General features: G+C 66.5%; 1 protein-coding gene across 1 annotated transcript in view; it reads left to right on the top strand.

Annotated features, from left to right (window-relative positions):
• Positions 1 to 3: 3 nt before the first annotated feature.
• Positions 4 to 11,788, top strand: part of LOC107050721 (chromodomain-helicase-DNA-binding protein 3-like) — a gene marked incomplete at both ends in the record, with an annotated part of 36,332 nt that continues 24,547 nt past the window's right edge. The window contains 10 exon segments of the mRNA XM_040657215.1: positions 4 to 102; positions 1,854 to 1,991; positions 2,362 to 2,483; positions 3,351 to 3,524; positions 4,590 to 4,731; positions 5,755 to 5,886; positions 5,969 to 6,086; positions 6,790 to 6,914; positions 8,002 to 8,233; positions 11,154 to 11,320. Coding sequence (XP_040513149.1) covers positions 4 to 102; positions 1,854 to 1,991; positions 2,362 to 2,483; positions 3,351 to 3,524; positions 4,590 to 4,731; positions 5,755 to 5,886; positions 5,969 to 6,086; positions 6,790 to 6,914; positions 8,002 to 8,233; positions 11,154 to 11,320 — 1,449 coding nt within the window.

The raw sequence follows: 11,788 nt of genomic DNA, 5'->3' as shown, positions 1-11,788 counted from the left end.
ACCTACACCGGGGACAAGGACAGCCGCGCCATCATCCGCGAGAACGAGTTCTCCTTCGACGACAACGCCATGAAGGGCGGCAAGAAGGCCTTCAAGATGAAGGTGAGGCTGTGGGGCCCGGCGGTGGGACTGGGGGGCGCCAGGGAGGTGGTCCCGCCGGGTGGGGGGGGGGGATGGTAGGGGGATGGGGTCCTTGGGGTGATGTGGGGGGGGGGCTTTGGGGTGATGGGGTCCTTGGGGTGATGTGGGGGGGGGGCTTTGGGGTGATGGGGTCCTTGGGGTGATGTGGGGGGGGGTCTTTGGGGTGATGGGGTCCTTGGGGTGACGTGGAGGGGGGGCTTTGGGGTGATGGGGTCCTTGGGGTGATGCGGTCCTTGGGATGATGTGGTAGGGGGTCTTTGGGGTGATGGGGTACATGGGGTGACATGGTGGGGGGTCTTTGGGGTGACGTGGAGGGGGGGCTTTGGGGTGATGGGGTCCTTGGGGTGATGTGGGGGGGGGTCCTTGGGGTGATGGGGTCCTTGGGGTGACGTGGAGGGGGGGCTTTGGGGTGATGGGGTCCTTGGGGTGACGTGGAGGGGGGGCTTTGGGGTGATGGGGTCCTTGGGTGCTGGGGTCCTTGGGGTGATGTGGTGGGGGGGCTTTGGGGTGATGGGGTACTTGGGGTGACGTGGAAGGGGGTCTTTGGGGTGCTGGGGTCCTTGGGGTGATGTGGTGGGGGGTCTTTGGGGTGATGGGGTCCTTGGGGTGATGTGGAGGGTGGGCTTTGGGGTGATGGGGTCCTTGGAGTGACGTGGAGGGGGGGCTTTGGGGTGATGGAGTCCCTGGGGTGATGTGGGGCGGAGTTCTTGGGCTGGTGGGGGGTCTTTGGGGTGATGTGGGGGGGGTCCTTGTGGTGTTGGGGTCCTTGTAGTGCCGGGTGCCGGGCTGACCCGGTGTTGGGGTCCATGTGGTGCCGGGTGCCGGGCTGACCCGGTGTTGGGGTCCATGTGGTGCCGGGTGCCGGGCTGACCCGGTGTTGGGGTCCATGTGGTGCCGGGTGCCGGGCTGACCCGGTGTTGGGGTCCATGTGGTGCCGGGTGCCGGGCTGACCCGGTGTTGGGGTCCATGTGGTGCCGGGTGCCGGGCTGACCCGGTGTTGGGGTCCATGTGGTGCCGGGTGCCGGGCTGACCCGGTGTTGGGGTCCATGTGGTGCCGGGTGCCGGGCTGACCCGGTGTTGGGGTCCATGTGGTGCCGGGTGCCGGGCTGACCCGGTGTTGGGGTCCATGTGGTGCCGGGTGCCGGGCTGACCCGGTGTTGGGGTCCATGTGGTGCCGGGTGCCGGGCTGACCCGGTGTTGGGGTCCATGTGGTGCCGGGTGCCGGGCTGACCCGGTGTTGGGGTCCATGTGGGGCCGGGTGCCGGGCTGACCCGGTGTTGGGGTCCATGTGGGGCCGGGTGCCGGGCTGACCCGGTGTTGGGGTCCATGTGGGGCCGGGTGCCGGGCTGACCCGGTGTTGGGGTCCATGTGGGGCCGGGTGCCGGGCTGACCCGGTGTTGGGGTCCGTGTGGTGTTGGGGTCCATGTGGTGCCGGGTGCCGGGCTGACCCGGTGTTGGGGTCCATGTGGTGTTGGGGTCCATGTGGTGCCGGGTACCGGGCTGACCCGGTGTTGGGGTCCATGTGGTGCCGGGTGCCGGGCTGACCCGGTGTTGGGGTCCATGTGGGGCCGGGTGCCGGGCTGACCCGGTGTTGGGGTCCATGTGGTGCCGGGTGCCGGGCTGACCCGGTGTTGGGGTCCATGTGGTGTTGGGGTCCATGTGGTGCCGGGTGCCGGGCTGACCCGGCGCCGGGTGCTGACGGCCCGCGGCAGCGGGAGGCGCAGGTGAAGTTCCACGTGCTGCTGACCTCCTACGAGCTGATCACCATCGACCAGGCGGCGCTGGGCTCCATCCGCTGGGCCTGCCTCGTGGTGGATGAGGCCCACCGGCTGAAGAACAACCAGAGCAAGGTGGGGACGGGGGGGGGGACGGGGGGAGCTTGGGGAGGGGGCGGGCGGGGCGGACGGAGCCCACGGCGTGGGGACGTTTGGGTGTCGGGGTCCTTTGGGGGGGTGGGGGGGGGTGTTGGACCCCGGGTCCCTCAATGGGTGACGTGTGGGTCCTCATTGAGGGGGGGGACACCTGTGGGGTGGGGAGGGGACGGCTGGGCAGCGGGGGTCCCGTGGGGAGGGCATGGATATGTTGGGGGGGGGGACTGGGGGGGATGTTTGGCCCTCAGAGGGGGGACATTTGGGGTCCTGGGACCCCCGGGGGGGGGCTGTAGGGCTGTCCCAAGCCTCAAAGTAACCCACCCCCATTATTCCCCCCCCCCTCCCCCAGTTCTTTCGGGTGCTGAACGGGTACAAGATCGAGCACAAGCTGCTGCTCACGGGCACCCCCCTGCAGAACAACCTGGAGGAGCTCTTCCACCTCCTCAACTTCCTCACGCCCGAGCGCTTCAAGTACGGCCCGCACTGCCCCCCCTCAGCCCCACACTGCCCCTCCTGACCCCCACTGCCCCCTCCTGACCCCCACTGCCCCCTCCCAGCCCCCACATCCCCTCCCAGCCCCCCACTGCCCCCTCCTGACCCCCACATCCCCTCCCAGCCCCCACATCCCCTCCCAGCCCCCCACTGCCCCCTCCCAGCCCCCCACATCCCATTGTCCCATCCCATTGCCTCCGTGTCCCCCCACTGTCTCCCTTATGTCCCCATGCTCCCACTGGCCCCCCATGTCCCCACTGGCCCCCCCATATCCCCACTGTCCCCTTACACCTTCACCTCATCACCCCATCTCTGTCCCCACATCCCCCTTTTCTCTGTGGGGTGGCACACAGCATCCATCCCCACATCCATCCCCCTTTATTCTATGGGGTAGCGCACAGCATCCATCCCCATATCCCCCTTTGCTCCATGGGGTGGCACACAGCATCCATCCCACATCCATCCCCCCATCCATCCCCCTTTGCTCTGTGGGGTGGCACACAGCGTCCATCCCCACATCCCCCTTTGCTCTATGGGGTGGCACACAGCATCCATCCCACATCCATCCCCCCATCCATCCCCCTTTGCTCTATGGGGTGGCACACAGCATCCATCCCCACATCCCCCTTTGCCCTATGGGGTGGCACACAGCATCCATCCCCACATCCATCCCCCTTTATTCCATGGGGTGGCACACAGCATCCATCCCACATCCTCCTTTATTCTATGGGGTGGCACACAGCATCCATCCCACATCCCCCCCTCCATCCCCCTTTATTCTATGGGGTGGCACACAGCATCCATCCCACATCCCCCCCCATCCCACCGTTGCCGCCCCCCCCGCAGCAACCTGGAGGGTTTCCTGGAGGAGTTTGCGGACATCTCGAAGGAGGATCAGATCAAGAAGCTGCACGACCTGCTGGGCCCCCACATGCTGCGGCGCCTCAAGGCCGACGTCTTCAAGAACATGCCGGCCAAGACGGAGCTCATCGTGCGCGTGGAGCTCAGCCCCATGCAGAAGTACGGGGGGGTCCCCTTCATTTGGGGGGGTGGGGGGGGGGGAAACGCGGCCTGTGCCCACCCTTGGGGTCTCAGCACACCTGGATCCCCACTATCCCTGGGGTCCCATCGTGCCTGGGGTCACAGCAGCCTTGGGTGCAGTCCCAGCTCGCACCACCCTTGGGGGGTCTCAACACCCCAACATCCAGCTCCCACCCCCCGTGGGGGGTCTCAGCACCCCAACATCCAGCTCCCACCACCCTTGGGGAGTCTCAGCACCCCAAAACCCAGCTCCCACCCCCCTGGGGTCCCAGCAGCCTTGTGTGCAGTCCCAGCTCCCACCCCCCCTGGGGTCCCAGCACCCCAACATGCAGCTCCCACCCCTCCTGGGGTCTCATTGCCCCAAAACCCAGCTCCCACCCCCCCCCTGGGGTCTCAGCACCCCAAAACCCAGCTCCCACCCGCCCTGGGGTCCCAGCAGCCTTGTATGGGCTCTCAGCACCCCAAAACGCGGCTCCCACTACCCTTGGGGTCCCAGCACCCCGACAGTCCCAGTCCTTTTGCTCTCAGGTGGGATCTCAGCACCCCAACACCCATCCCCCAACTCCCCCATGTCCCCCAACTCCCCCAGATCCCCCAGGCCCCCCAACCCCCCTAGACTACCCCTAGCTCCCCCAAGTCCCCCAACCCTCCAGATCCCCCCAAATCCCCCCAACTTCCCCCAGGTCTCCCAACGTTCCCCAGACTCCCCCTAAACCTCTCCAGAATCCCCCCAAAACCTCCCAGGTCCCCCAATGCCTCCACACCCCCCCCTAAGGCCACCCAGATCCCCAAACCCCTCCAGACTCCACCCCCCCCAGACTGCCCCCAACACCCCTCAGATCCCCCAACCCCCCCCATACTCCCCCCATGAGTCCCAGAGGGGTCCCAAACCCCACACTACGCAGATCCCTTTGGGGTCCGGGGGGGGGGTGGGGGTATCTCCAACCCTCAACATGTGGCTCCCACCCCCTGGGGGGGGTTGTGGGGTGCGGGATGGGCAGCGTGCCCCCCCCCCAGCCGGGTGCCAGCCCCCCCACCCCACAGGAAGTACTACAAATACATCCTGACCCGCAACTTCGAGGCGCTGAACTCGCGGGGCGGAGGGAATCAGGTGTCACTGCTCAACATCATGATGGACCTGAAGAAGTGCTGCAACCACCCCTACCTCTTCCCCGTGGCGGCCATGGTGAGCGGGGGGGGGGAGATGGGGGGAGGGGGGGGGGGGTGTGGGGGGGATCTGAGGGGGAGGGGGGGGGAGAATGGGCTGGTGGAGGGATGTGGAGGGGACAGAGGGACATGGGGGAGATGGAGGGGATGGGGGGACGTGGGGGAGATGGAGGGGATGGGGGGACGTGGAGGGGACAGAGGGATGTGGAGGGGATGGAGGGGACGGGGGGACATGGAAGGGATAGGGGGACGTGGGGGACTTGGAGGGGATGGGGGGGACATGGGGGAGAAGGAGGGGATGGGGGGGACATGAAGGGGACAGAGGGACGTGGGGGAGAAGGAGGGGATGGGGGGACATGGAGGGGACATGGAGGGGATGGGGGTCTGGGCCATGGGGAGCTGCAGGGGGCTGTGGGGGGGGGTGACAGCCAAAGAGGGGCCATGGGGGGGCATAGGGGGGGTGACAGCCACAGAGGGGCCGTGTGGGGGGTGTGGGGGGGGTGACAGCCAAAGAGGGGCCATGGGGGGGGCGGGCGTAGGGGGGGGTGACAGCCACAGAGGGGCCATGGGGGGGGGGTGTAGGGGGGGTGACAGCCACAGAGGAGCCATGGAGGGGCGTGGGGGGGGGTGACAGCCACAGAGGGGCCGTGGGGGGGGGAGCGTAGGGGGGGTGACAGCCGCAGAGGGGCTGTGGGGGGGCATGGGGGAGGGGTGATGGCCAAAGAGGGGCTGTGGGGGGGGGGTGCAGGGGGGGGTGACAGCCACAGAGGGGCCGTTGGGGGGGGAGGGGGCATAGGGGGGGTGACAGCCACAGAGGGGCCATGGAGGGGGCATGGGGGGGGGGGGTGACAGCCGCAGAGGGGCTGTGGGGGGGCATGGGGGAGGGGTGATGGCCAAAGAGGGGCTGTGGGGGGGGGGGTGCAGGGGAGGGTGACAGCCACAGAGGGGCCGTGGGGGGGGGGGGGCGTAGGGGGGTGACAGCCACAGAGGGGCCGTGGAGGGGGGGGCATAGGGGGGGTGACAGCCCCGTCCCCGTCCCCAGGAGTCCCCGAAGCTGCCGAGCGGTGCGTACGAGGGGGGGGCTCTGATCAAGGCCTCGGGGAAGCTGCTGCTGCTGCAGAAGATGCTGCGGAAGCTGAAGGAGCAGAACCACCGCGTGCTCATCTTCTCCCAGGTCTGTGACCCCCCCCCCCACCCCAAAGCCCCCCTCCCGGCGCTCCCAGTCTCACCAGTGCCCCCCCACCTCCCCCCCCCAGATGACGAAGATGCTGGACCTGCTGGAGGACTTCCTGGACTACGAGGGCTACAAATACGAGCGCATCGATGGGGGCATCACCGGAGCCCTGCGGCAGGAGGCCATCGACCGCTTCAACGGTAGGGCTGCGCTGGGGGGGGCGGGGGGGGGACTGGGAGGGACTGGGATGGAATGGGAGTCACTGGGATGGATTGAGAGGGGACTGGGATGGACTGGGAGGGGTTGGGAATCACTGGGATGGACTGGGAGGGACTGAGAGTCACTGGGATGGACTGGGAGGGACTGGGATGGATTGAGAGTCACTGGGATGGACGGGGAATACATTGGGATTGACTGAGAATCACTAGGATGGACTGGGAGGAAATTGGGAGGGACTGGGATGGACTGGGAGTCACTGGGATGGACTGGGAGGGGTTGGGAATCACTGGGATGGACTGGGAGGGAACTGGGATGGACTGAGAGGGACTGGGAGTCACTGGGATGGACTGGGAGTCATTGGGATGGACTGGGAGGGAACTGGGATGGACTGAGAAGGACTGGGAGTCACTGGGATGGACTGGGAGGGAACTGGGATAGACTGAGAGGGACTGTGAAGAAAACTGGGAGGGGCTGGGATGCATTGGGGGGGTCTGGGGGGGGCGTGGGGAGGTCTCTGGGTCCTGGGGGGGTCTCGGGGGTGCAGGGGGGTCTGGGGGTCCCTGGGGGTCTCTAGACGGGTCTTGGGGGACATGGGGGGGCGGGGGGGGTCTGCGGGTCCTGGGGGGGGGGGGGTCTGGGGGGTTTGCGGGGGCCGACGGCGCAGTGCTGACGCCGGGGGGGCAGCGCCGGGGGCGCAGCAGTTCTGCTTCCTGCTGTCCACGCGGGCCGGGGGTCTCGGCATCAACCTGGCGACCGCCGACACCGTCGTCATCTTCGACTCCGATTGGAACCCCCACAACGACATCCAGGTCTGCGTGTCTGCCTGTCTGTCTGTCTGTCTGTCTATGTGTCTGTGTGTCTGTCTGTCTATGTGTCTGTCTATCCGTCCCAGCCGTCCCCGCGTCACCTCCCCTCCCCACCCCCATTCTGGGTGCCCCCCACCCCCCCTCTTGGTGCCCACATCTCTCTGTGACCCACCCCCATTCTGGGTGCCCCCCATCCCCACCTATGGGTGCCCCCATCCCCATTCTGGGTGCCCCCCACCCCGGTTCTGGTTGCCCACACCTCCCTGTGACCCATCCCCACCTATGGGTGCCCCCATCCCTATTCTGGGTGCCCCCTCCCCCCATTCTGGGTGCCCCCCACCCCCCCTCTCGGTGCCCACACCTCCCTGTGACCCATCCCCACCTATGGGTGCCCCCCACCCCGGTTCTGGTTGCCCACACCTCCCTGTGACCCATCCCCCCCATTCTGGGTGCCCCCACCCCATTCTGGCTGCCCCCCACCCCCCCTCTCGGTGCCCACACCTCCCTGTGACCCATCCCCACCTATGGGTGCCCCCAGTCCCTCCCCATGGGTGCCCCCCACCCCCGTTCTGGGTGCCCCCCACCCCTGTTCTGGTTGCCCACACCTCCCTGTGACCCACCCCCATTCTGGGTGCCCCCCACCCCGGTTCTGGTTGCCCACACCTCCCTGTGACCCATCCCCACCTATGGGTGCCCCCCACCCCCCTTCTGGGTGCCCCCCACCCCGGTTCTGGTTGCCCACACCTCCCTGTGACCCATCCCCACCTATGGGTGCTCCTCACCCCCATTCTGGGTGCCCCCCACCCCCGGTTCTGGTTGCCCGCACCTCCCTGTGACCCACCCCCATTCTGGCTGTCCCCACCCCAGTTCTGGTTGCCCACATCTCCCTGTGACCCATCCCCACCTATGGGTGCCCCCAATCCCTCCCCATGGGTGCCCCCAATCCCTCCCCATGGGTGCCCCCCACCCCCATTCTGGGTGCCCCCCACCCCTGTTCTGGTTGCCCACACCTCCCTGTGACCCATCCCCCCCATTCTGGGTGCCCCCCACCCCGGTTCTGGTTGCCCACACCTCCCTGTGCCCCCCCCAGGCCTTCAGCCGGGCGCACCGCATCGGCCAGGCCAACAAAGTGATGATTTACCGCTTCGTCACGCGCGCCTCCGTGGAGGAACGCATCACGCAGGTGGCCAAACGCAAGATGATGCTGACGCACCTGGTGGTGCGCCCGGGGCTGGGCTCCAAGGCCGGCTCCATGTCCAAGCAGGAGCTGGACGACATCCTCAAGTTCGGCACCGAGGAGCTCTTCAAGGATGAGAACGAGGGTCAGCGCCCCGCGGGGGGGGAGTTGGGGGGGGGACGGGGATGTGGGAGGTGGTGGTGGGACATGGGAGGCCATAATGGGACACATGAGGGGGTGGTGGGATGTGGGGGGCCATAATGGGGTGTGGGAGGTGGTGGTGGGACATGGGAGGCCGTAATGGGATGAGAACGAGGGTCAGCGCCCCGCAGGGGGGGAGTTGGGGGGGGGACGGGGATGTGGGAGGTGGTGGTGGGACATGGGAGGCCATAATGGGATGAGAACGAGGGTCAGCGCCCCACGGGGGGGGAGTTGGGGGGGGGACAGGGATGTGGGAGGTGGTGGTGGGACATGGGAGGCCATAATGGGATGAGAACGAGGGTCAGCGCCCCACGGGGGGGGAGTTGGGGGGGGGACAGGGATGTGGGAGGTGGTGGTGGGACATGGGAGGCCATAATGGGATGAGAACGAGGGTCAGCGCCCCATTGGGGGGGGGGGGCTGGGGGGGGGACGGGGATGTGGGAGGTGGTGGTGGGACATGGGAGGCCATAATGGGATGAGAACGAGGGTCAGCACCCCACGGGGGGGGAGTTGGGGGGGGGGACGGGGATGTGGGAGGTGGTGGTGGGACATGGGAGGCCATAATGGGATGAGAATGAGGGTCAGCGCCCCACGGGGGGGGAGTTGGGGGGGGGACGGGGATGTGGGAGGTGGTGGTGGGACATGGGAGGCCATATTGGGACACATGAGGGGGGTGGTGGGATGTGGGGGGCCATAATGGGGTGTGGGAGGTGGTGGTGGTGGGACATGGGAGACCATAATGGGATGAGAACGAGGGTCAGCGCCCCATGGGGGGGGAGTTGGGGGGGGGACGGGGATGTGGGAGGTGGTGGTGGGACATGGGAGGCCATAATGGGATGAGAACGAGAGTCAGCGCCCCACGGGGGGGGGAGCTGGGGGGGGATGGGGGGGGTTGGAGGGGGGACGGGGATGTGGGAGGTGGTGGCGGGACATGGGAGGCCATAATGGGATGAGAACGAGGGTCAGTGCCCCATGGGGGGGGGAGCTGGGGGGGGTTGGAGGGGGGACGGGGATGTGGGAGGTGGTGGTGGGACATGGGAGGCCATAATGGGACACATGAGGGGGTGGTGGGATGTGGGAGGCCGCAGTGGGGTGTGGGAGGTGGTGGTGGGGGGCGAGGGGGGACATGGGAGACCATAATGGGATAGGTGAGGTGGTGGTGGGGTGGTGGTGGGACATGGGAGGCCATAATGGGACACATGAGGTCAAGGTGGGATGTGGGAGGCCATAATGGGACACGCGAGGCCATGGTGGGACATGTGAGCCCCTGGTGGGACTCATGAAGCCATGGTGGGACACGTGAGGCCATGGTGGGACACGTGGTTCAGTGATGGACACGTGAGGCCATGGTGGGACACGTGAGGCCATGGTGGGACACGTGAGGCCATAAAGGGACACGTGAGGCCATGGTGGGACACGTGGTTCAATGATGGACACGTGAGCCCATGGTGGGACTCATGAGGCCGTGGTGGTACACGTGGCTCAGTGATGGTGGGACTCATGAGGTCATGGTGGGACGTGAGGCCCCGTCAGGCTGTGCGGGTCCATGCTGGGCCATAGTGGTCCCTGCTGAGCCATACTGGGCCATGATGGGACATGTGGCTCAGTGATGGACACGTGAGGCCATGGTGGGACACTGGCTCAGTGATGGTGGGACTCATGAGGTCATGGTGGGACGCGAGGCCCCATCAGGCTGTGCAGGTCCATGCTGGGCCATACTGGGCCATGATGGGACACGTGGCTCAGTGATGGACACGTGAGGCCATGGTGGGACACGTGAGGCTGTGTTGGTACACGTGGCTCAGTGGTGGTGGGACTCATGAGGTCATGGTGGGACGTGAGGCCCCATCAGGCTGTGTGGGCCCATGCTGGGCTGTGGGACACGTGGTTCAGTGATGGACACGTGGTTCAGTGATGGACACGTGAGGCCATGGTGGGACACGTGAGGCCATGATGGGACACGTGAGGCCATGGTGGGACACGTGGTTCAGTGATGGACACGTGAGGCCATGGTGGGACACGTGAGGCCATGGTGGGACACGTGAGGCCATGGTGGGACACGTGGTTCAGTGATGGACACGTGAGGCCATGGTGGGACCATGTGGGGCCGTGGTGGGACTGATGAAGCCATAAAGGGACACATGAGGCCATGGTGGGACACGTGGCTCAGTGGTGGTGGGACTCATGAGGTCATGGTGGGACATGAGGCCCCGTCAGGCTGTGCAGGCCCATGCTGGGCCATAGTGGGCCATGATGGGACACGTGGCTCAGTGATGGACACGTGAGGCCGTGGTGGGACACGTGAGGCCATGGTGGGCCTCATGAGGGCATGATGAGACACATGAGGCCATGATGGGACACGTGAGGCCGTGGTGGGACTGATGAAGCCATAAAGGGACTCATGAGGCTGTGGTGGTACACGTGGCTCAGTGATGGTGGGACTCATGAGGTCATGGTGGGACGTGAGGCCCCGTCAGGCTGTGCAGGTCCATGCTGGGCCATAGTGGTCCCTGCTGAGCCATACTGGGCCATGATGGGACATGTGGCTCAGTGATGGACACGTGAGGCCATGGTGGGACTCATGAAGCCATAAAGGGACACGTGAGGCCATGGTGGGACATGTGAAGCTGTGTTGGTACACGTGGCTCAGTGATGGTGGGACTCATGAGGTCATGGTGGGACGCGAGGCCCCGTCAGGCTGTGCAGGTCCCTGCTGGGCCATAGTGGTCCTTGCTGGGCCATAGTGGTCCCTGCTGGGCCATAGTGGTCCTTGCTGGGCCATAGTGGTTCCTGCTGGGCCATAGTGGTCCCTGCTGGGCCGCAGTGGAGCGAGGCCGGGTGCCAGCAGCGTGTCACCGGCGCAGGGGAGAACAAAGAGGAGGACAGCAGCGTCATCCACTACGACAACGACGCCATCGCCCGGCTGCTGGACCGCAACCAGGACGCCACCGACGACGCCGACGTGCAGAACATGAATGAGTACCTGAGCTCCTTCAAGGTGGCCCAATACGTCGTCAGGGAGGAGGACAAGGTGTGCCCTGGGGGGGGGAGGGGGAGGGGGGTGGTGGGGGTGGGAGAGGGGGTGGGGGGTGGGGGGGAGGGGAGTGGTGGAGGTGGGGACAGTGGGGACGATGGAGGTGGGGACAGCGGATATGGAGATGGGGAGGATGGAGATGATGAAGACGGTGGGGGTGGTGGGATGGAGATGATGAAGATGAGGTCAAGGGGTGAGGATGATGAGACGATGGGGACGGTGGAGGTGGTGATGGAGGTGAGAGGGATGGGGATGATGGGGATGGGAATGGTGGAGGTGGGGACAGTGGGAGTGGGGGTGGTGGGGGTGATGGAGGGGGTGGGGGCAGCGGATATGGAGATGGGGAGGATGGAGGTGATGGGGGCGGTGGGGATGGAGATGATGAGGATGAGGTCAAGGGGTGAGGATGATGGAGACGATGGGGAGGGGAATGGTGGGGGTGGGGGTGGTGGGGACAGTGGGGGT

The sequence above is a fragment of the Gallus gallus genome, unplaced genomic scaffold, assembly GCF_016699485.2.
Source record: "Gallus gallus isolate bGalGal1 unplaced genomic scaffold, bGalGal1.mat.broiler.GRCg7b scaffold_63, whole genome shotgun sequence".
NCBI classification, from domain to species: domain Eukaryota; kingdom Metazoa; phylum Chordata; class Aves; order Galliformes; family Phasianidae; genus Gallus; species Gallus gallus.
This window is presented reverse-complemented; position numbering and strand designations above follow the sequence as displayed.